The sequence below is a fragment of the Petromyzon marinus genome, chromosome 18 (genome assembly GCF_048934315.1).
Source record: "Petromyzon marinus isolate PM22_M1 ecotype Great Lakes invasive population chromosome 18, UKy_Petmar_22M1.pri1.0, whole genome shotgun sequence".
In the NCBI taxonomy this organism is placed as follows: domain Eukaryota; kingdom Metazoa; phylum Chordata; class Hyperoartia; order Petromyzontiformes; family Petromyzontidae; genus Petromyzon; species Petromyzon marinus.
Window position 1 is genome coordinate 1,961,146 of NC_133684.1, and position 25,323 is coordinate 1,986,468.

At 43.8% G+C, this 25,323-nt stretch overlaps 1 protein-coding gene across 7 annotated transcripts in view; it reads left to right on the plus strand.

The window, feature by feature from the left end:
• The window catches only part of BLTP1 (bridge-like lipid transfer protein family member 1), a 144,842-nt gene that overhangs the window by 30,890 nt on the left and 88,629 nt on the right, over window positions 1-25,323 (plus strand). For all 7 annotated transcript variants that reach the window (XM_032956462.2, XM_076067780.1, XM_032956464.2 and 4 more), the window contains exons 11-19: window positions 1,100-1,256; window positions 1,504-1,582; window positions 5,240-5,331; window positions 6,673-6,790; window positions 8,904-9,059; window positions 15,158-15,255; window positions 16,194-16,372; window positions 23,126-23,232; window positions 24,314-24,597. In XM_032956462.2, the coding sequence (XP_032812353.2) occupies window positions 1,100-1,256; window positions 1,504-1,582; window positions 5,240-5,331; window positions 6,673-6,790; window positions 8,904-9,059; window positions 15,158-15,255; window positions 16,194-16,372; window positions 23,126-23,232; window positions 24,314-24,597 (1,270 nt within the window). The remainder of the gene's footprint in view (window positions 1-1,099; window positions 1,257-1,503; window positions 1,583-5,239; window positions 5,332-6,672; window positions 6,791-8,903; window positions 9,060-15,157; window positions 15,256-16,193; window positions 16,373-23,125; window positions 23,233-24,313; window positions 24,598-25,323) is intronic.

Below are 25,323 nucleotides of genomic sequence, written 5' to 3' on the forward strand. Positions count from 1 at the left end.
TTGTTTTTCACTAGTGCTAATGAAATGACGTACTCCCAGAAGGCTGTGTGTTTGATGGGATGTGTACAAATTTTTTTATTTTACTTTTTACATGAAGGGACGGAATTGGTGATAAAGTTGTTATTGCCTGCTTATTTATATTTCTATCTTCAATGTTATTGAGCAGTAGGGTAAGAATTAGGAGTTTTACTCCAGATATCACAACGTGGAAGGACATACGCACAAATGCATCGGTATGTATTTACCTGTTTACAGTTTTATTACGTTGTAAGTGTATAGTGCGGACTATGCTCATGTTTGGTTGCATTGGAACATTGAAGTGTTTGTATCCAATGTTCAGAAATGTGATTGTTTCTTCCAGTAGGCAGGGCACTTTGCCAAAGTAAATTAATATTCAATAGAAACAAAAGCCATTAGAGACTCGATACGTAAAGTGTTATGGAACATGGCCAATTGAGATAGTAAACGCGTTTTAAATGTAAATTAACTGCGCAAATCAACGTGCAAATATGTTTGAAAATGTAGCCTAATGTGTGTGGCATTGTAAACTCATTTTTAAATAACATTGACCAATACTTGAGGATCTAAGTGTTGGTTACAAGACAGAATGCGAAAATGAGCAAGGCTGTGTTTTGCATTTTAACATTCGATATATAATTCAGTGAGATTTAGACTGAAAAATGGTATGAATACATTGCTTGATTTGAAGCTTTCGTGACTGCAGGAATCTATACTCTGGTTCTTTCGGTAAAGTATTTTATACCTACGTGACTTTATCGAAAGAACCAAAGAGTATAATACATTGCTTACTTGTGGATTAATGGACCTTAGTGCTGTGCGGAAGGTTCCGGGTCACGTGGGTAGATTGTTTTCAGTCCTCTAGATTGAAAACTCCTCTCTTTAGAACTGCTTTTTGTGTTTAGTTTGTTGTCTTTCCCCACACCTCCGATGAGCACGGGCAGCTGCGTATAGTGCGAAAGACGTTCAACAACATACATACTGTACGTACGTAAGTGAGTGCAGGTGTGTCCGTGCGGTAAAATGTACTGCGCCATATTTGATTTGTCGTCCTTCATCTTTGCCCTCTGTCCCTCACCAGGGAGCATCTCTGGAAGTTCTTTTTCCCGAGTGACTACCAACCCATGAAGGTCACGGAGATGGCCAAGCCAGGCGAGCTGCGGCAGAACCTGGCCTTTGAGTTGCGCATGAATATCATTGCAGATGCCACCATGGACTTGCTGTTCACCAAGAACCGGGTGAGCTTGGAGTGATCGGGATGTGGTGCTTTGATGGACTAATGCTCAATGTAAAAGGACTCATGTTCTGGGTTTAAATCTATATGGTTACCCATGATTATGCAGTACCGAAGCCTCAAGTGTAGAATAGTGACAGGCTCGCTCGTTTGCATGATGATTATTGTAACTTTTATTTTCACAGTGCGTTTTTTTTTTGATTCTGTGAAATAACTATGTGCATGAATGAATTATTTTGGCTGTCATGCAGGAAACCAATGCAATTCATGTGAACATTGGGGCAGGATCATATCTGGAGGTGAACATTCCTATGATTGTGGGTGAAAATGGTGAGTTTTCCCAATGCCAAGTGCCACGAAATCAGAATTGAATGAACGGAGTGCGTTGTAAAGGTTGTTTTGTTTAATATTGCTGATGTAAAGTTAACTTTGTAGGTGTTTGATGTGTCACTTGTTGCTGACCCAGCAGAGACCTAACATGCAACAGCCAGCAAATGTTGCAGGCTAACGAGGTGTGCGATGTTAAAAGGTTTAAAGGCTTTATTTGAAATGTAAAATCGCCCCCATTTCAAGGAGGTATCAGTACATTGCACAAACAAATTCAAAGATCAAATCTTGTAAAATACAGAACGATGAAATGCACTTAAGGGAAAGCAATGAGGAATTAGTGAGTCTTGCATTCCCTCCTGAACACGCGGAGACTCGGAGAGCACAAGACATGATGCGCTGAATGTAAAATGGGATGCATCAAATCAGTGTTGTTACTTGGGGAATCGGCTATTTTGCAAGAAGCCTGGCTGCATTATACAACTTAGCAGTCCCATGATGAAGCCAACCTTTAGCCAAACTTTGAAGATGTTGGTTACTGACATGCACTTTCAATTTCTAAATATTGATAGGTGTTGCTCACCCTTTATAAACATAACTTTCATAATAGCCACCTGGATGGCAAGACGGGATATACTATCCCTACGTGGGCTGTACAGTTTATAGCCAGATCTCTTATTGTCATAAAAAACAAACCTTTGAACATATCAACTTAATATTCATGAAAATAAAAAGCAAATTGTTGCTTGTGACAGTGTTTTATTTTATGCGTCTGTGGCTTGGTCAGGTGATCTTTGTTTCGTGTGCTTGTTCACGATTGCTTTTATATTAAGGACAACATTTGTCTTTTTTGTAATGTAGCTGATAAGACCCATAGTTCTGGAAATCCACAGAGGACAAGTGATCACAGGTCAAATATACAGTGAGGGAAAAAAGTATTTGATCCCCTGCTGATTTTGTACGTTTGCCCACTGACAAAGAAATGATCAGTCTATAATTTTAATGGTAGGTTTATTTGAACAGTGAGAGACAGAATAACAAAAAATATCCAGAAAAATGCATGTCAAAAATGTTATAAATTGATTTGCATTTTAATGAGGGAAATAAGTATTTGACCCCTCTGCAAAACATGACTAAGTACTTGGTGGCAAAACCCTTGTTGGCAATCACAGAGGTCAGACGTTTCTTGTAATTGGCCACCAGGTTTGCACACATCTCAGGAGGGATTTTGTCCCACTCCCCTTTGCACATCTTCTCCAAGTCATTAAGGTTTCGAGGCTGACGTTTGGCAACTCGAACCTTCACCTCCCTCCACAGATTTTCTATGGGATTAAGGTCTGGAGACTGGCTAGGCCACTCCAGGACCTTAATGTGCTTCTTCTTGAGCCACTCCTTTGTTGCCTTGGCCGTGTGTTTTGGGTCATTGTCATGCTGGAATAGCCATCCACGACCCATTTTCAATGCCCTGGCTGAGGGAAGGAGGTTCTCACCCAAGATTTGACGGTACATGGCCCCGTCCATCGTCCCTTTGATGCGGTGAAGTTGTTCTATCCCCTTAGCAGAAAAACACCCCCAAAGCATAATGTTTCCACCTCCATGTTTGACGGTGGGGATGGTGTTCTTGGGGTCATAGGCAGCATTCCTCCTCCTCCAAACACGGCGAGTTGAGTTGATGCCAAAGAGCTCCATTTTGGTCTCATCTGACCACAACACTTTCACCCAGTTGTCCTCTGAATCATTCAGATGTTCATTGGCAAACTTCAGACGGGCATGTATATGTGCTTTCTTGAGCAGGGGGACCTTGCGGGCGCTGCAGGATTTCAGTCCTTCACGGCGTAGTGTGTTACCAATTGTTTTCTTGGTGACTATGGTCCCAGCTGCCTTGAGATCATTGACAAGATCCTCCCGTGTAGTTCTGGGCTGATTCCTCACTGTTCTCATGATCATTGCAACTCCACGAGGTGAGATCTTGCATGGAGCCCCAGACCGAGGGAGATTGACAGTTATTTTGTGTTTCTTCCATTTGCGAATAATCACACCAACTGTTGTCACCTTCTTCTTTGGTTCTTGCGGTAAAGTCACGTAGAATGAGAATAAAATAATAAATTGATAAAATAAAATAACACAATAATATTCTCACGACGTTTCGGCCACAACACAAGCGGCCTTCATCAGGTGAAGGGGCGAGACTGTCTGGTAGGACAGCGCTGGAATGTTGTCACCTTCTCACCAAGCTGCTTGTCAATGGTCTTGTAGCCCATTCCAGCCTTGTGTAGGTCTACAGTCTTGTCCCTGACATCCTTGGAGAGCTCTTTGGTCTTGGCCATGGTGGAGAGTTTGGAATCTGATTGATTGATTGCTTCTGTGGACACGTGTCTATTATACAGGTAACAAGCTGAGATTAAGGAGCACTCCCTTTAAGAGTGTGCTCCTGAACTCAGCTCGTTACCTGTATAAAAGACACCTGGGAGCCATAAATCTTTCTGATTGAGAGAGGGTCAAATACTTATTTCCCTCATTAAAATGCAAATCAATTTATAACATTTTTGACATACGTTTTTCCGGACTTTTTGTTCTTGTTATTCTGTCTCTCACTGTTCAAATAAACCTACCATTAAAATTATAGACTAATCATTTGTTTGTCAGTGGGCAAACGTACAAAATCAGCAGGGGATTAAATACTTTTTTCCCTCACTGTACGTATGTGGCTGTAGGCACGTAAAGAAATGGAAATTTGACACGTGTGACACGTGATAAAGTAGCTGCAGGAGATCCCAAATTAAATGTAAACTTCAGGAATCCATATTCTCTGTGCACGGTATAGGATGATCCATCATCCAATCCAGGCTACTCGCCAAAGAGGAGGTTAGGTTCATGTGCATAACACAAATTTCGTTGGAAAATTGTTGAGGATGAATGTTCTGATCTGGTCTTGCATCCAGAATTCTGTAATAAGTCACCTCAAATGTCAACTTGCTGCAATTAATACAGACTTGAAGGAAGACTGACTTGATTGAAACGATCAGAGCACCTAATAAAACACAACACTTCTCAGACTTCGTTTAAATTAGACGCACTTATTGACCTTGAATATATTAAACCACAGTGAATTAAAACCTCCTGGAGATGTAATCATTCGCACGATTCACCACAACTCGCCAGCCTACCTGGGTTGGCCTCTGTTGGTCTACATGCTGATTGTTGGACTATATAATGCCAATGGTCGTGATGATAAGCCTGACGGCAAGCCGCACTGCTCGGTAAATCCTGAACATAATTTATTTAAGCCTTGTCATTGATTGTGTGTACCATTTGCTGCAGTGATCAATGCACTGCGATCTGTAACCGGTGGGTGCGCTTGATTCCTGGCAACGGCTAATATGAGTCCAAATGATATCTGAATCGGTTCTAGTCCTCTGGTTTGTAAACATCAGCGTTTAGAAGACAAGCCAGGCACGATGCTGACCACACCACCCCATCGTGCACCATCCCGTCCCTAATAGGCACTTAGAAATAATCACTTACCCCAACTGCCTATGCAGGCTATGTGGACGGTCTTTGTAGATGTGTGAGAGGGCCTGCTTGCTGTATGCTCATAGTTATTGTTTCTATTACCGATATCGCTGCCACTTCTAACAGTGTTTACCCTTCTCTTCCTAGGTTTCTCCTCCACCATCAAAGGGCAGCTGTTACATGTGGACGCGACCAGCAGCATGCAGTACCGTTCCCTCCTGGAGGCTGAGACACTTGCGGTGAGAGACACCGCACCACACTGCCTTTAACTTCTCCGTTAATGATGCAAATGATGATTGTGATGCCTCTGGGTTGGCAGTGATGTACAAGCACATGGAACAAAAAAAATTAAACACGTTCGTCAATAATGCTGTTATAAAAGAAAACGTGTATATATATAAAATAGGTGATTTAACACCTAGGCTTTCGCGACCATTATCCATAATACAGGTTTTTTTTGTGTAAGATTGCGTAAATATAAATTGACAGCCAATTAGTAAGGTTTGTCACGTAAACAGAACATGCCAATTCGTTACTAGTAAAGCACACCGAAACACCGGTGTTTTAAGAAATTTCTCTTCTTTCTTGCATATGAATAGAGAGGCTAGAGAGATAGTGGATCAGATATTTTATAGTCTCTAATAAGCTGCTGGGGAGTGGCACGATAGAAAAAAGGGTGCTTCTGCAGATTCCTTCGCTTTGAACAGAACACCATGTGAACACATTTTTTTGGGGAAAAAATCGTATTTTTTTTACTCTTCTGTGTCTGATATATTATTTAATTAATTTTATGATTTGATAAATGGGACTGACGGCGAGGCTTGACCTGTGGAAAAAATTGCGTTGGCAGCACCCTTCGCGCGAGCACGGCTGAGCCCGTATGTCAGTACAACCTCCCCATCTCCCCTCCAAGGCCGACTTGGGAGATGTTCGGACTGTGTCCTGCAGTCATTTGTCTTTTAGCCCAATCGTATAATGTGCCAGGCGCAAAGCAGGGCTTGGTGTGGTCAGCACTCGGATTTAGGATTGCTTGGCCAAATCATTCATTTGCACGATGCATTGGCTGATGGTAATAATCTAGCTACCTGGTGGTAGGGTTGAGTGATTGTGCTGCGATCACGCTCACAAACCACAGCACCACACTGCATAGGCAGCATTGAGGCAGCACAGCAAATAGGTTGCTAATCTTTGCAGTGTTTGTCACTGCTTCAAATGTATGTGGGTACTTTCTGCATACTCTGATTTCCCCCCCCCCCCCAATTGCACAAATCCCATGCTCAATAGGATTTGGCCAACTCTATCGAAGTACGGTCCTTCTCAGAATGTCTTCTGGGTCTGAGTGCGGCTTTCCTGGGTAAAGGATGAGTGCTGGTCCTCTATCCATCATTGTGTCAAAGGCACATTTCTCTCATGCCATTGTTACAGGTCGTTCACCGGCCAGCTGGAATTAAGTGTCTCACCAGATGTGCGTGTGGTGTTTCAGTGTTAACGGCCATGAATTCGATTTAAAGCCAATGCTGTGAACGAAGGGCCCTTTTGATATTTGCTTCTCCCTTGTTCTCTTTTCTGTATCTCTTTAGTTTCATGTCAATGCCAACTACTCGTTGCTGTGGAACATGCACCAGGCGTGGCAGTGTGAGATTGAGGTCTGCAAAGCCACCTACTACTTCATATTTGCACAGAAGAACTTCTTTCAAGGTGAGTTGTGTCACACGTGTTTATTGTTGGATCCCAACTTGGTTTGTGGTCGTTAATGGACGCCTTCGTTTTGTAAACCACCCCTGTAAAAATGGAATGATCTAAAGCTGGTTGCATGTAACTGCTTTCACAAATCGTTGGTGGGCGGTGGTGGCGAATGCCTGTAACCCAGCGCTGAGAAGCTGAGGGGGGTTTCAGAGAGCACTAGTTATACAGTGGTTGTCAGAGTACACTAGTTATGTAGTGGTTGTCAGAGGACACTAGTTATGTAGTGGTTGTCAGAGTGCACTAGTTATGTAGTGGTTGTCAGAGTACACTAGTTATGTAGTGGTTGTCAGAGTGCACTAGTTATGTAGTGGTTGTTAGAGTGCACTAGTTATGTAGTGGTCAGAGTACACTAGTTATGTAGTGGTTGTCAGAGTGCACTAGTTATGTAGTGGTTGTCAGAGTACACTAGTTATGTAGTGGTTGTCAGAGTACACTAGTTATGTAGTGGTTGTCAGAGTACACTAGTTATGTAGTGGTTGTCAGAGTACACTAGTTATGTAGTGGTTGTCAGAGTACACTAGTTATGTAGTGGTTGTCAGAGTGCACTAGTTATGTAGTGGTTGTCAGAGTGCACTAGTTATGTAGTGGTCAGAGTGCACCAGTTATGTAGTGGTTGTCAGAGTACACTAGTTATGTAGTGGTTGTCAGAGTACACTAGTTATGTAGTGGTTGTCAGAGTACACTAGTTATGTAGTGGTTGTCAGAGTGCACTAGTTATACAGTGGTTGTCAGAGTACACTAGTTATGTAGTGGTTGTCAGAGTGCACTAGTTATGTAGTGGTTGTCAGAGTACACTAGTTATGTAGTGGTTGTCAGAGTACACTAGTTATGTAGTGGTTGTCAGAGTACACTAGTTATGTAGTGGTTGTCAGAGTGCACTAGTTATGTAGTGGTTGTCAGAGTGCACTAGTTATGTAGTGGTCAGAGTGCACCAGTTATGTAGTGGTTGTCAGAGTACACTAGTTATGTAGTGGTTGTCAGAGTACACTAGTTATGTAGTGGTTGTCAGAGAGCACTAGTTATGTAGTGGTTGTCAGAGTGCACTAGTTATGTAGTGGTTGTCAGAGTACACTAGTTATGTAGTGGTTGTCAGAGTACACTAGTTATGTAGTGGTTGTCAGAGAGCACTAGTTATGTAGTGGTCAGAGTACACTAGTTATGTAGTGGTTGTCAGAGTGCACTAGTTATGTAGTGGTTGTCAGAGTACACTAGTTATGTAGTGGTTGTCAGAGTACACTAGTTATACAGTGGTTGTCAGAGTACACTAGTTATGTAGTGGTTGTCAGAGTACACTAGTTATGTAGTGGTTGTCAGAGTACACTAGTTATACAGTGGTTGTCAGAGTACACTAGTTATGTAGTGGTTGTCAGAGTGCACTAGTTATGTAGTGGTTGTCAGAGTACACTAGTTATGTAGTGGTTGTCAGAGTGCACTAGTTATGTAGTGGTTGTCAGAGTGCACTAGTTATACAGTGGTTGTCAGAGTGCACTAGTTATACAGTGGTTGTCAGAGAGCACTAGTTATGTAGTGGTTGTCAGAGTGCACTAGTTATGTAGTGGTCAGAGTGCACTAGTTATGTAGTGGTTGTCAGAGTGCACTAGTTATGTAGTGGTTGTCAGAGTACACTAGTTATGTAGTGGTTGTCAGAGTACACTAGTTATACAGTGGTTGTCAGAATGCACTAGTTATGTAGTGGTTGTCAGAGTGCACTAGTTATGTAGTGGTTGTCAGAGTGCACTAGTTATGTAGTGGTTGTCAGAGTGCACTAGTTATGTAGTGGTTGTCAGAGTACACTAGTTATACAGTGGTTGTCAGAGTACACTAGTTATGCAGTGGTACTGGTTTTTCAACGACAGCCACGGGAGGGAACGCAGGTGAGACGATTACACCTGGGGTTTACGCATTTGGCGAGAAAATTGGGATGCATTGTTCTAAAATGTAAGGCCAGGTGCACAGTGGAGAATACAATAGCAGTGCTGCATTAGCAGTTCATTCAGAGTAGATGCCTACGATACCAGTAATGTTGCTGACGATGACGGTGGTGATGTTTTTGACACCCGTGCAGATTTGATTGAGGACTGGACGAACGACAACCCTTTGGACATCTGCTCGTTCGTGCCGTACACCTGGAACTTCAAGGTGATTCTGCACCAGTTTGAGATGGTGTGGGCTGCCAACCAGTACAACTGGATCGACTGCTCCACCAGGCAGCAGGAGAATGGTACATGCCGCGCGAGAGTCTTTGTCATTCTGATTTCACCAATGCCCGTATATCACGACGTGTACGTTACCACCGGGTCGCACATTTACATTTCTCGCAGTCCCCCGGTTTGCCTTGCATTTGTTAACAATAGAAGCGGAGTTTAAGTCAAAGTGCTTTTTTGCTCAAACAAGCAAGGACTAATAAAATAATACAAACTATTGTTTCCCTTCTCCGTGAGTTTACCGAAAGAACCAATAATATGAATCCCTGCAGTCATGAAAGCTTTAAGTCGAAATTTAAAAGCGAGGACTAGTTGCTCATAATCTGTGTACAGCTCTGAGCCAGTGGTAAACTTTCCCCATTCCTTTGGTGAGGGTGAGTCTATCCATAAGGCAATGCTTGTGTTTCCACAAAGTGGTACTCCTTTTTTATCGACTTGAGGGATGAAGGGCTGGTTGTGTCCCCTGAATGTGAGCCATGAGCTCCAACCACTCTGCCCCATCAGCTGAACGTGTCAAAATGTAAAAGGGAGGCAAGGTTGCAGCCCTGTAATGTTCTTGCTCACACTGCTGTTGGCAGAGGGGACTCCAATAATGGGAGCATTAGAGAGAGCCCCTCTAGAGGATATATTGCCTTCTCTCACACTACTGGCCAGACACCTTGGAAGCAGTGTGCGAATATATGGATTTTACAAAGTGCATACAAAATAAACATTGTGCACCCCCCCCCCCCCCCATATAATGAATATAAAATTCCAAACTTGAAATATGTTGCTGTCTGGGCATGAATGCTGTGTTTAGAGTGACACTTGCAAGTGTGGAGTGTTTGCTGTCTCAATGAAATGATCCCTTTGGCCTGTTCCCATTCACTACTTGTCCTCTATTTAATATATTTTTATTACCTTCCAGCCCAGCCATTGATTGGTAAGATGCAGATCAGATGGATAATGAAACAGCTGAGATTACGGGGAAAAGTATAGTTACGTCGGCATTCCTGATTGCTGGGCATTACGCTGTGTACACAGGATGTCACGCGCTCATGCTTGCACAGAGCCTGTAGTGTGTAAGTGTATTTTGATGTGAGGAGCACTCGTTTCAGTGACACTTAGGCGTCATTCCTCGTGCAAGCGCTGCAATTTAAAACAAAACTCACTGGGGAGGCACAAGAGTCACAGCTGCATTTCAGCGTTTGGTACGGCGATTCCCGTGGCCAGTTTTTGCTCTTTACAGGATTGGTTTTAGTTGATACTTGGCAGTAAAGTGTCATCCAAACTTGCAACTAAACTTCACAAACAAATGGCAGCCGAGTTGTATGAACAAATTCACCTTTTGAATTGTCGTATATAAAATAACAATACCCGTGTTCGACACTGACTATATGCAATTCACATGGAAGTTTTTTTTTAAACGTGTACATGAACCACATGCATTAAACACCTTGGCCATGTGTGTAAAACTTTAACATTTTATTATGTCAAGCCGGTAGTCCACATTCACCTTGCAAGAATGTGGCAGTGTGCGTGCCATTATTCATGGATGGTCGCATAGTCCATCAATAGACAAGGGTTAATTACATTCCAATTTTAAACTGAAGGACATGGAGATGTCACGATGGTATAAAATAACTCGGCTATGCTGATTGCGGATTATTGTTTGGATTGGGGTAGCTGAGATGTCAGTGGCAGAAGTCACTTGTTGACCTCTGGGTTCGGGGTTTGTTGATTTAAGTCTTATCCGCCACATATTAGCGAATGCCATATTTTGAAAGGTACCCTTCGTGAGCGTTAAGCCGTTGTGGTTTAGTTAAATGTACCTCCTAAATAAATGTATGTGTGACATTCACCAGTATGGTACCCTTTATAATGGTGTCACGTAGGAGTGGAACAATTCACTCTCCTGGTGATTCTAGGAATCTTTGCAATTCAGGGTTGCGATTTGATGCAATAATTGTTTTATTATCACTGTGGTGCTGAATGGTAGTGCCTCCAGTGACTACAGGGCTCATGTGGAGGAGCCCCAATGCATTCACTGCATGTGATTCTAAAAACATACATTCTTACGCACCTGATTTAATCCACATATCCGCAGCTTTAAGGATGCACGTTAATCAATTAATCTGTGCATCATTATGGCCATGGTATCGAATACACACGTGGTAGCCAATCTGAAAATTGTGTTGACCTTCGAGCGGTTGTGGTAATATATATCATTGTCAGGCAGAGGAAAATATGAGTTTGTCAACACACTTAAATGGAGAGTATGCGTACACAATAGAAATGGGTTAAAATTATATAACCTGGCATGCACGTTCATATAGTAGTACTGTTCAGTGTTTACCCTCATCTATGCTAATATATAATCGGACAAAGCAATTCCATACGTCTGTGAATGCCATTATGGCGGTGAGCAGGGTTTGATTACAGCTCGCTCTGGCAGGGTCGGTGACCGGGAAATATTATATTTTTGCACGCTACACATCGCATCCAGTGCACCTAGCGCTGTGGCTCGTAGACACGCACCTACTCCAGTTGACCAGTGACCTGGAAAAATATCCGCTGAGGAATTGAACTCTCGTGGGGGCCAGCGTTATTATTTAGCCATTTCTAGGCCACATGGTGCATTGGGACATTTTGTGGGATGTTAAAAAATCATTTTTGGCTCTGCTAGAAATCGGGGGGGGTGGGGGGGGGGAGGCACAGGAGTGAGAGTATTCTCGTGTCCCCAAAGCACAGCTTCGGCCTCCTGCCAAGGGGCGTAAACACATTTGTGTCAAGCCTTCTGCCGTTGTTGCCACTTGCCCGGTTGATGCATTCTGAACAGCCGCGAAACCCTATGGCAACGACAGTCCTCCAGATTTGGATCTGTGGAACATTTTCACTTATTAATTATTAGAAGGGGGGGGGGGGACAGACCTGCAGCTGATATTCAGTGAGAGCTCGTGGGAACAAAACCGAATCAACAATGGTGCTCGGTTAGTGTTTCTGGACACCAGTGTAATTTTGTGCGAAACATGAGCGTCCTTTATTTGATCCAGGTGAGAGGGCCCATTGAGAATGGAAGTCTCTTTTGTCTTGGGCACCTGGGTTTCCTATGGAAATGCGATTTTAAAAAAGCGCGTCCACAACATGCAAATTCGATATGCATATAGATCATATAGATCAACCTGGACATTACAGCAAATGAAAAACAATAGAGGGGAAAGTGTAGCACACATATATAGCAATGTTAGACATAAACATGAAGGGTTTGTTTCTATTTTTCATATTAATCTGAAACATCAGAAAAGCGGACCCATATACTACATTTCGGATGACCTGACTTTCTGTTGTTTTTTCGGTTTACCTGAAAACTTGAAATCACAGGAAGTGCCGTCAGTTCAATGATTTCTCGTGCACTGCCTTCCCGCCAAAATTGCCATCACGTGATGGCACTTTTCCTTAAACAATAAAAATGTTTGCATTAAAATTGTATGTTTACTGTTGGTCTTGGAGGTTTTAAAGCTTTGCTTTCCAACATTTCTAAGCATATTGTAAAACAGTGCTGTGGCGGTTGGGGAACGTACACTGGACGTAGGCGCAGGATCCTGGGTCTGTTTGTGCATCGCCTTGTTTAATGCTTACTTAGCAAGAGCTGCGCAGGTATAGGGCTGGCCTCGTGTGGCGGTGACCATGATTTAACCAAGACAGGCCATGGTCAAGCAGACCTGCTGGCCCCTGCCTACCTGTTACAGGTTCTTTTATGCATTCGTGGCAGTGTCAGCCAACGCAGATAAACTATTTTAAGAAATAAATAAAAAATGGACAGGAATGTTTTAAACACAGGTCAGAGTTACGAAGGTTTAGGTGTAACGCTGCACAGACTCTTTGATTATTACTGATTCTCGAGCTCAGGACATGTGAAAATAAACTATTTTTGTATTCGTATTTGTCGCGTGTATTGGGTTCACATCGCCTTTGCACGGAATATAACTCTGGTCAAAGTTTTACTAAATTGCTTGCATATAAGTCCTTGCATACATGTGTTTGTACGTGTGTTTTAGTCTTTCCCACCTTTCTAAACGTTGTGCGTTAATATTGTGGTTCAGTTCAAATCAAGTAGTGTATTGATTTGTCTGAGATGTAAATAAATGTCGAGTGATGTCTTTTGAGTTGCATATTTTATAGACAAGTCAGTTGTATTGCTTTGCACACTCATCCCCATCAAATTGTATTCTTTCATTAGAAAATCTTAGCTCTTGCACATTTTAATAGATATGTTTCTGTAGATTGCACATTCTCTTACGCAGTGATTTCCATTTAAATGAGCCTTGCATGCTTCTGTACAGGAATCCATTTGCTGTGTGAAATACCATAGGAATGCCACATGAATGTAATGGTTATAAGAATATCCCCTGTTGTATGTCAAGCTTTCACATTGTCATGGTTCAGAACTCCAACAGTGGTGTTGAAAATAATATTTGCTCAAAGCCTCCTGAACCAGTTTGAGTGGGATGGTGGAAAGCAAATCACTTGACCCTCAGGAGGATTTCCGTAGTGCCCAAAGCATTATCCTAAAAACCTGGACAGAAATCTCCAATTTAATTTTTGTCGCGGATATATATTTTTTATAACTCTTCATTCAGCAGAGCAAAATGTCATGTTCGGGAACTGTCCTGGAAGATGAAACTGTCAAAAATAAAACCTATAGTCGCTTCAATTATCCCCTTCTTAAACTAACAACGGGTAGTGCCATTGTACGCTGCTTGATGGGACTGTGTAATAGAGCCTTATGTTCCAGAATTGTGTTTTTTTTAATTTGTAAACAGTGTGATCATCTGCACAGTAGCGACTAAAACAATATATAGCAACTTCTTTGGTTCTTTCGGTAAAGTGACGTAGAATGAGAATAAAATAATAAATTGATAAAATAAAATAACACAATAATATTCTCACGACGTTTCGGCCACAACACAAGCGGCCTTCATCAGGTGAAGGGATGAGACTGTCTGGAGGACAGTGCTGGAGTGAAAATGCCACGCTCAGATCACGACGTGACTTTACCGAAAGAACCAAAGAAGATGAATCCTTGCAGTCACGAAAGCTTTAAATCGAAATATATAGCAACACCCTATATAGGATACGCCATTAACATTCCCTGTGCAAATACAATTTTTGTGGTAAAAAAAAATATAATTTAAATATACAGTGTTAAAATTCACTCCCCTCGTTTCAGCCGCCATATACAAACATCTGAATTCGACACTGATTATCTGGAAAGTCCATGTAAGTACTGTTTTAGTCTTGGAGTACACACAAATGGTAGACATTTCACCTTGGCAGGAGGCAGGTGATGAGGAACCAATTATAAATATCATTCCCAACAGGGTCTTGATAAATTATTCTATTTATTTGATTTATCAATCAAAATGTATCTATATTACATTATATTGTTAATAATAATGTACAGCCCATGGTCACTTTACTGCTGGAGGAATGCTCTATCCATGCTGTGTAAGTAATGGGGGATGTTTGACCTTTACTTGCTGATTAGTGTGGGTTGGACCTGTCCAGATATAATTTGCCACTGATATGAGCCATGGTTAGGAATCTAATCTGGTTTTGGGGTTTATCGCCACTGCTGTCCCTACATTGCACACTTACATTTAACTTATTTAGATTATTTAGCTGCTGTATATATCAATGTGATAAGCCACTTTGTTGAGCTTTCATTTGTGGCCAGATTGCTTCTGAAAAATAAGCTTATAGCTCAGTGGGCTTTACTGGTAAAATAAATAAATATATTCGTTTCATATTTTGTTATTGCTTTGCTTACCTTTCCTTTACTTTGCACTCCGATCGTGTTTTATATTGTTTATTGTTGAAACTTTCTAAAAAGCCCCTACTGGACATTTATGAAAAAGCTTTATAGCTCATTGGATTCCTCCAGTATAACTAAAGATTCCTATTCTGTAATTCTTAATCGAAACCTGTCCATAAGCATGTTTCCACAGTATAATCTTTCAGAATGGGTCAAGATCTTGGATGGCTGCCTTGTATATGCGTGCTTTAAAAAGTGAATCGAATTGAAAACTACATTTGTGGACGTATGATTTTGTGTCTTCCGTTTTTTGTTGTGCAGTTTATCTCGCTGCATGTGGGGAGGTGCTGAACATTGATTTCTGTCTTCCTTACACCGACTTCCTTCCGGCAACTTGCAACATCAAATTTGTCCTGAAGGTAAGCAACACGCACAGCACTGCGATTACCCACACGCACCTGTACCGCGATTATTTGATCATTATTACACGTGTATGCATGTTGAACTTCTTTCACGCTGTACGTAGCTAATCGGAGGTGCTGGTGCTTACCTCTAGAAAACCCTTCACTCAGTCTCATGACTCATTCTCGGGAGGGTCCTGATAAGTTTTTGCAGTAGGGGGCGATGATTGCGATGTAGCTTCCACTTGAGTCACGAGTGGGTAATGTTTTGCAAATTTTGTCATCGCGGGGTCATTGATGCCCGCTGTGAAGCAAGCCGTGCGTGCTACCGTGGCCAATACACCCGCAGTGTTAACCAGGCCGACCGCTGGGTACTGTGAGCCTCTGCTACAGTCAATGAACGCATTGCCTCGGGGCCATGTTGCTCGTGGAGCGGGTAAGGTGGAGCCAAATTCAGGTTGAAAGATTTGTTTGAATGGGTCATTTAAAACAACACTGAGCAAGGTCGTTTGGTCGGCAAGGATTTAACCTGCCAAATTGTAGGAATTAATTGTGGCATTGCGTTTTGCTTTTTCACATTCGTTTCCACTCTAAAAAGGATTGTTCATTTATAATGTAATTTATAGTGTTTTGCCAGTGTTCCTTTTTTGTATAAAGGCCGATGGTTCAAATACATTGTATCTCCTGCTTACACAAGTGTGAGGCATACTCTTGTTGGTTTATGGCTGTGAGCAGTCGGTTAAATAACACAGTCTTCTGATCCGTGCTATTTACTGTACAGAAAACTTCTATTGACGTGACACAAAGTTCCAATTGTTTTATTGGCCTCAGAGGGTTAGAGGGCTGAGTTGGGCCCTGTAATATAAGATTTATAGATGAACACTGCGAGTCTGCAAGGGTGAATGGGCAGAGCTTTGCATTGTATTTGCGTGTTTTTAAAATTATATCCTTGCCAGTCGGAGGACGTGGAGCTCCGCCTCTTCCTGCCGGAGAGCCACAGCAGCCGCTACTCGCTACTGTCGCTCGCCAAGAACAGCTGCTCGGCGGGGCGGTGCGATGCGCCGCCGAGCCCCACGGCCCCCGAGCACGCCGGCGCCAAGCTCAAGAACAAGTGGCGCAATCTCACCGACGCCGAGTGAGCACCGGCTGAACCAGTGTCCTTCATTGCAAGGCCCGCGGGCCACTGGCGGACCCTGGTAGCCCCTTTAGTGTGGGCCCCTGATGCTTGGCCCCCAACAATACACAAATGTGAAAACACCCCCCATCGTCGTGCTCTGTCAAACCCCAATGGTTTCAAATGTGTGGTGGTGGCCCCTCACACCGATGATGTAATTAGTGAAGAACAATGAGATGAACTCCCAGCCCATGCACAGGACAGTCTGCCACCTGTGGCCTCGTTACTCGTGCTTTTATTTGCCTCGTCGAGTCTCTCCTGATTTGCGGCGTCGTTGTCAAAGCTTTGAACTAGGAATCCCTCAAGGGTTAGAGTTTAAATCCAGGTTGTGTGTTAACTCAGCCCAGCGTGCCTCCAGGTGTTGTCTACCACGCTGTGGGAAGAACAGGAAAAGGAGGAAATATTTACCATCTCTGGTTTGCTAATTGCATGATCATGATTGCAAGGAATAGAAGTTATTTGCAGGAAATTCTAGGAGAACTTGGCAAAGAAGGCTGCAAAGTGGGGTGCAAGATAAGCATCGATTAAACAAAGGTCAACAAAATGTATGTACAACACCTAAAGACAACCACTGATGATCAACCAACAATGGTTGTCTGTTGAAGGAACTGGTCCCCGCCATAGGAACATAGCATTTCCACTGCTGACGGAAATGGGCATTGTCCCACATTAAGTTGAGCAGCGGGGCGCTTTGACGGTTGTGTCCCGTTGTTTCCACCTATTAATGAAGGAGCACGAATTTGTTTCTGAGATCATTAATTTGTACGTCCATTTGTTGTCATTGCTACGCTCGAAATTAGAATTGTAAATTGTATCGAGCGCTTTATTCTTCGTTCATCACTGCGGACTGTTCGCCCAAGTGCAAATTAAATTGTGCCAGTGAGCGTGATGTTGAACGCACTGATGAAAATCTTTCACTATTTCTCATCCATATCCCATTGAGGGGTTCAAAGCTTAATCCCACATTGCCACGCTCATTTTCAGACGGCATATTTTATTTAGATGACAATTTAATAACCTTAGAAATTTTGATTTAAAGCTTCCGTGACTCCAGGGATTCATATTCTTGGTTCTTTCGGTAAAGTCACGTAGAAGGGAAACAATATATATTTTTTATTTTATTGTTTCCTTTCTACGTGACTTCACCGAAAGAACCAAGAATATGAACTTAAAGAATTTAAAGAATGTAACTCTTATTTCAGGAATGAGAACATTTCACAAAGCTGTTCTAATGTGTTTCGGTTTGTGATTATTTAATGAAAGCAATATATAATTCCCCTTCGCATTTTTTTAGAATCCTTGTGATTTTCCTTAGTGTTGACACAAAAGCGGTTTACCTTAGTGTTGACACAAAATCGGTTTACCTTAGTGTTGACACAAAATCGATTTACCTTAGTGTTGACACTAAAGCGGTTTATCTTAGTGTTGACACTAAATCGGTCTACCTTAGTGTTGACACAAAATCGATCTACCTTAGTGTTGACACAAAATCGGTTTATCTTAGTGTTGACACTAAAGCGGTCTACCTTAGTGTTGACACAAAAGTCTACCTTAGTGTTAACACAAAAGCGTCTACCTTAGTGTTAACACAAAATCGGTTTATCTTAGTGTTGACACTAAATCGGTCTACCTTAGTGTTGACACTAAAGTCTACCTTAGTGTTGACACTAAAGCGGTCTACCTTAGTGTTGACACTAAAGTCTACCTTAGTGTTAACACAAAAGCGGTCTGCCTTAGTGTTGACACAAAAGCGGTCTACCTTAGTGGTGACACAAAAGCGGTCTACCTTAGTGTTGACACAAAATCGGTTTACCTTAGTATTGACACTAAAGCAGTCTACCTTAGTGTTGACACAAAATCGGTTTACCTTAGTGTTGACACTAAAGCGGTCTGCCTTAGTGTTGACACAAAATCGGTTTACCTTAGTGTTGACACTAAAGCGGTCTGCCTTAGTGTTGACACAAAAGCGGTTTACCTTAGTGTTGACACTAAAGCGGTCTACCTTAGTGGTGACACAAAATCGGTTTACCTTAGTGTTGACATTAAAGCGGTCTACCTTAGTGTTGACACTAAAGCGCCCCTCGTATTGAATTTCAGCACTTATCCTAATTGGGCAATGACAGAATGCGCTGGACTCTGGGTTGTAGTAATTACAACAAGAATGGTGTTGTAACAGCACAGGCGCCTTCAGTTTGTGATTGTGACCATAGAAAATCTCTCCCCCCCCCCCCCCCCCCCCCCCCCCCGTCAACGTAGTCGTTAAGCGAGCGATGAGCGAGCGATGTGCGGTGTGTATTGCACGGCAAATAACCGACCGTACGTGCGTCGTCTGTTGAAAGGTTGTCTCTCCCGTAATGCGGCAATTGCGGCACTTATCATGGAAAATCAGATGAGTGTGTAATTAAGCAGCGGAACACAAGTAAAGTACCACAACACAGAGGCCAGTGAAGCAATAATGACGCGGTGCCGTGATGCCGCCTGTAAGCTAATTTCACCGTAGAGTTATCAGGATGAAAACAGGAAATTCCATAATGCACATGATTAGGGCTCTAATTGTTTTGTCATGTTAATCATCAGAATCAGAATCAGAAAGGGTTTTATTCGCCATGTAAGTTCACACCGACACGGAATTTACTTTGGCAGGATGGTGCATACATTCAACATATAGGAATCTAAAATCTTAAATAAGTTTTAAACAAGTCTTACTATAATAAGGGTTAAAAGTCTAACACTAAGGGGCTGAAGTATATAAAATTAAATAAATATCGAATATAAAATAGCTTTAAGATATAATTTAAAAATACAAATAGGGAAACATAGTTAATATCAGCAACGTGTCGTTATGTAGATCAAATGTTAAAAACAGTGTTAGCCCTTGGCCTTGTTTAACAGGCCAGCAGCAGATGGGAAGAAACTGTTTTTATGGCGTGAGGTTTTGGTCCTGATGGACCGAAGCCTTCTGCCGGAGGGGAGTAGCTGAAACAGAGAGTGTCCAGGGTGGGAGAAATCGGCCATAATCTTCCTCGCTCGCCTCATAGACCTTGTCGTGTGCAGGTCCTCGAGGGTCGGTAGATTGCAGGCAATTACCTTCTCAGCAGTGTGGATGATACGCTGCAGTCTGCTCTTGTCCTTGGCAGTGGCAGCAGCGTACCAGACGGTTATGGAGGAGGTGAGGATGGATTCAATGATCGCTGTATAGAATTGCACCATCATTGTCTTTGGCAGGTTGAATTTCTTCAGCTGCCGTAGAAAGTACATCCTCTGTTGAGCTTTCTTGGTGAGGGAGCTGATGTTCAATTCCCACTTGAGGTCCCGGGAGAGAATAGTGCCCAGGAAGCGGAAGGACTCTACAATTTTTACTGGGGAGTCTAACAGGGTGATGGGGGTGAGTGGTGCTGTATTCTTCCTGAAGTCCACAACCATCTCAACTGTCTTTAGAGCATTTAGCTCTAAGTTGTTCTGGCTACACCAGGTCACCAGATTGTCAGCTTCCCACCTATAGTCAGACTCATCCCCACCAGAGATCAGCCCAATGAGGGTGGTGTCATCCGCAAACTTCAATAGTTTGACGGACAGATGATTGGAGGTGCAGCTGTTGGTATACAGGGAGAAGAGCAGAGGGGAAAGGACGCAGCCCTGAGGAGTTCCGGTGCTGATGGACCTGGAGCCAGAGACTTGTGTTCCCAGCTTAACGCACTGCTTCCTGTCAGACAGGAAGTCTGTGATCCATTTACAGGTGGTGTATGGCACGTTCAGCTGGAAGAGCTTGTCCTGAAGCAGGGCAGGGATGATGGTGTTGAAGGCAGAGCTGAAGTCCACAAACAGGATCCTGGCGTAGGATGCTGGGGCGTCCAGATGCTGTAGGGTGAAGTGGAGGGCCATGTTAACTGCATCGTCCACAGACCTGTTGGCTCTGTAGGCAAACTGAAGGGGGTCCAGGAGAGGGTCTGTGATGGCTTTGAGGTGTGCCAGGACCAGGCGCTCAAAAGACTTCATTACCACAGATGTAAGGGCGACCGGTCTGTAATCATTTAGTCCTGTTGGCCTTAGCTTTTTGGGCACAGGGATGATGGTGGAGGACTTGAGACAGGCTGGTACATGGCATGTCTCCAGGGAGGTGTTAAAGATGTTGGTGAACACCGGAGACAGCTGGTCAGCGCAGTGCCTGAGGGTGGCTGGAGAGACAGAGTCCGGCCCGGCTGCTTTGTGTGGATTCTGCCTCTTGAAAAGTCTATTAACTTCTCCCTCCTGAAAGGAGATAGTCGTCTCTGTAGTATTGGTGGGGGATGGGGCCTCTTGGGTTGGAAGGGGTGGTTCAGGACAGTCCAATTGTCTTTCAAATCTACAGTAGAACTCGTTCAGGTCGTTGGCTAGGCGGGAGTCGTTAGTGGTGTGGGGGGCTCTGGGTTTGTAGTTGGTGATCTGCCTGAGCCCTCTCCAGACAGAAGCAGCGTCGTTTGTAGAGAACTGGTGTTTTAGTCTCTCTGAGTACAGTCGTTTAGCCTCTCTCACCGCTTTGCTAAACCTGTTCTTCGACTCCTTGAATCTGTCTCTATCTCCACTCCTAAACGCTTCCTCCTTCTCCAACCTCAACCTTCTGAGCTTTGCTGAGAACCAGGGCTTATTGTTGTTAAAGTTCACCCTGGTACGTGTTGGGATACAGCAGTCCTCACAGAAGCTGATGTAGGACGTCACAGCCTCTGTGAGTTCATCTAGACTATTGGTAGCAGTCGTGAACATATCCCAGTCAGTACAGTCTAAGCACGCCCGCAAATCTTCCACAGCCTCACTGGTCCACTGTTTAGATGTCCTCACAGCAGGTTTACAGAGTTTTAGTTTCTGCCTGTATGCAGGAATCAGGTGGACCATGGCATGGTCAGAGTGTCCTAGTGCTGCTCGGGGGACGGCGTGGTAGGCTCTACTGACTGTAGTGTAACAGTGATCCAGAGTGTTCCCTTCTCTGGTTGGGCATTTAATGAATTGTATGTATTTGGGGAGTTCGTGGCTGAGATTACCTTTGTTAAAGTCGCCAAGTACGATAACCAACGAATCTGGATTTGCTCGCTCCACACTCAGAATCTGATCGGCGAGCATGCGTTGGGCCTCTTTAACCTGAGGACAAGGCGGCAAATAAACTCCGACCAAAATGAGCGACGCGAACTCGCGAGGCGAGTAAAACGGTTTACAGGTTATAAAAATTGATTCAAGGAGTGGAGAACAATGTTGCAGAATCATCAGTCCCATGTAATCCGTACCTCGCAATAATATAGAGTCCTGCTGGGTGGAGCACTCGCGCTGTGTCATTCATGAGGGTTGTTTGATCATGCTTCACCATGCTAGCCAGCGTGGTTTGGTGATTGGTGGGGTCCTCAGGCCTGTAGAGTTATCCCTCATCACTGATGATGCCTACGGCTAGGATTCAAATTCAGGTCACGGGGATTGTAGCGGCATGGCTACCCATACATTTTTTGGTGGTCTTGGGCCCCTCTTTCACCGGTCGACATTGATCGGTCAACAACCCCCATGATCGACACAGCATGAGGGGGCTTTCATCCAGTAGTGGATGAACGAAGGGATGGGAAATTATAATGACGTGACCAGGTGATTTGTGTAAGTTAAGTGGATGGGTATACTGAAATACAGTTCTTCCTTGCAAATGACATGTAATGTCACGTAATGTCATTTCCTTTATCCAGTCCACGAGGGTCCTACATTGTGATGTTTGGCTGATTTAGCATTGGTTGGCCAATTTTGCATCTGTATCTCGATGGGCTCCTACCTGGTTTAATAAATTTCACCTATCTAAATCAAACACCCAATATTTTTCCTACCAAGGTTTTGAAATGGCAATATTTAATTGATATGCACAGCTCTGCTCTGTGTTTCGCACACATCCTTACCAAATGATGACCATCTGTATACATATTCTGCAGTGGCTCACTGTTAGGTATGCAGGATAGATGACAAGTCAGCAGCTAATGTCCTGCATGTTCCGTGAATAACATACCAGTAAAATAAAATAATTAACAAAAACATAACGAAAAACGTAATTACGTGGCTTCTCGATGTTCCATATGTTCCACTGAAGCGTGTCTTGCTGGAGTAGGTAGAGACAGTTGTGTCGGGTGTGTGCCTGCCTCCGGAAGTGGAATAAATGTCACGTAGAAGTGCGAAATTCTTCCAGAGGACAAAAGTGAGCAAACATACAGGAGGAAGTGACCTTATATTGACAACACCAATTTCTAGAAGTTTCTTACAGGAACGAGGGGTAGAGAGGAGGGGACATGGGGGACGTGAGAGAGGCAAGGGAGAGGGCGATAGAGAGGTCACACGGGGGGGAGGTGGGGGTGGCGGCGGGAGGGGACGAGGGGGATAGAAGAGTGAGGTGAAATGAGGAGAGATGCGAGGGGAACAGCTGCCCATGGGATCGCTAGCTTCCTGAGTAATTTATATTCACCGCCGCCACCACAGCTGAATCAATTAGTTGTTATTTCAAACGGGGTTAAGAGCCCATTGAGATTCAATTCCTCCTCCTCGAGCGAATGCTTTCCACTTGCATAAGTAATACTCTAAATAAGTACTCCTGCGTTCATCAAAGGTGCTTTTGTTTTTCTAAACTCGCCAAGCTGTTGCTGCCGATGTTGGTTTTCGCTCACTTCTCCCGGTGGGAGTCATTTTTTTTTTAATGTTGTGCTGGGGGTTTGGTCATTGCAGGCAGGGCTGGATCGACTGCTGGGATGTGCCGTCCCTGCAGCTGACGTTCGATTACACGTGGCATCCCATCTACCCCGACAAGGCTGACGAGCAGCTCAAGCACTCCCGTGAGTCACTGGGCGTGCCGGCGTCGGGGACGTGCGCACGCAGACGTACGCACACCACCTCCTGCAGGCTCTCATCCTTAATGCGCCGGGACTGGGTTTTCACCGTTAATTTAACCGTATCGTTAGATGTCCCGTCATGGGGAAGCCTTTTTGTGCATGCCGAGGTTGTTTTTTTTACTCGGATCATAACTGGCGCTGTGTGGCACATTGTCCGAGATGAGCGTACGGTTGCACCTTTGAAATTGATTTACGACGAATAATTTCACCTTGCGATAAAATCGGCACCAGTCTGAAAATTTGTAATTGAATGTAATGGTTCAGTAATGTTGTACGATAAAAATCTCGCATTCGTGATCGAATCAGCAATGTTAAAATTCATTGCAAAGACTAACATGCCCCACTTATATGGATGTTCTGTTTGGGTCAAGTTCTGTCAGTGAGCTCATATTAAGGCTGACGCAACACCCACGAGGATAGCATGTCCAGAACCAGCCCCATTCCCGCCAGCCTTTATCACAGTGCAGATATTGATAACATCAGGTACTCATCTAAGGCTGAAGCAGTCTCGGGGAGGCCTGGGCCAGGTTCAGATTTTAGTCGGCACTTGTATTGTGCTTGGCTAAGTGTTACACTGGATTCCTGCGATCTTAGCACCGTGTGCTTAACCACTCGGCATGTAACGGTTCATCGCCCACCCACCACAAGTGAATTCGGATTCTAGGGTACAATTTTATTCACGATTTTTTGCTTTTCTCTCAAATTGTTATGGTCCAGTTTATATTGCTCGTCTCATCTCGGTATAATTTGCACTCTCCCGTTCGCGCTCTTAGTCTAGAAGTAAAAGGAGCAGAAATAATAGCCAATCGATTCTCACTTAATTAAATACATGTATTGTGAGCATAAGTATCCACTTTAATGGACAAATCAATACATTCCTCCTAACTACTACGTCACCGTACTCCACAATGCACATAAACGCAAGATGCACGCGGACATTACACATACACGTGCACCAATGCACTTGCCACTGGAAACCAAACGTGTGGCTAATTTCACTTCGTGCCAACGGCATTGCTCACAGTGTCGGAGCTGGAGGAGGAGCTGCTTGCGGCCCTGCGGCCCTTGCCGCCACCGTCACGCGACCGCCGGCCCTCCAGCCCACGGGCCACCTCCACCGGCGGCGGCGGCGGCGGCGGCGGAGGTCGCCACTCCCCTTCGGCCGGCATGTCCCACCCGCTGCCCTCCGCCGCCGACTTCGACCCAACGCTGCTTCTGCCCGACCGCTTCCACGTGGAGCTGGAGGTGGCGGCAGGCTCTCACGTGCTGCTGTACGGGCCGCTGCTGCAGGGCGTCCTTGCCGTCAAGGTTGGTCGAGCTGGGTCTGCCGCGTTTGGCAGACTGCGGCTATATTTAAAGATTTTTGAGATTAAGAATTTGTTTTGTGTTTCAGCACGAAGCAGGAAGGGCCTGATGAGCTGCTAGGCTTTATATCGTATGCGTATGTCCATTCAGATGTCTCGTAGAGCATTGCAACCCTTCATTTTGGCGAATGGCTTACGGAAGTGGATACCACAGAGCTGCCTTCAAGTGATTTTCATGTCATGGTTGTTTGTGTGCTGTCATTGGTGATTGGGCTGAATCACCAATGACAGCAACTTTAAATAATATTTCTGTGTGTTGGAAAATGTCTGCGATTCTTTAACGTCCAGGTAGGACTTGTGGATCACACCAATATTAAGTTTTTTAAGTGCATGAGACACCTAGTCGTAAGGCTAGCTGTAGGAGGCAATACATAGGCTGGCTGTAGGAGGCAATACATAAAGTAGGTGTTGACCTCTCAGCAGAGTTTGAATGTTTTTTTTATTCTTGTCAGTATGGATTTTCTACAAGCATTCTCAGAGAAAATGCTGCATCATTAATTCGTCTGGCATTCTAAGCAGGAATCTGCCAATAATAGTGTTGAGACTCATCAATACTTCTTTGGATGCATACACATTTAGTAGTATTAATATTCAAAATTATACCATTTATATTACTTTTGTTGCCCTTCCTCCACACCTCCGATTAGCACAGTTGGCTTCATACGGTGCG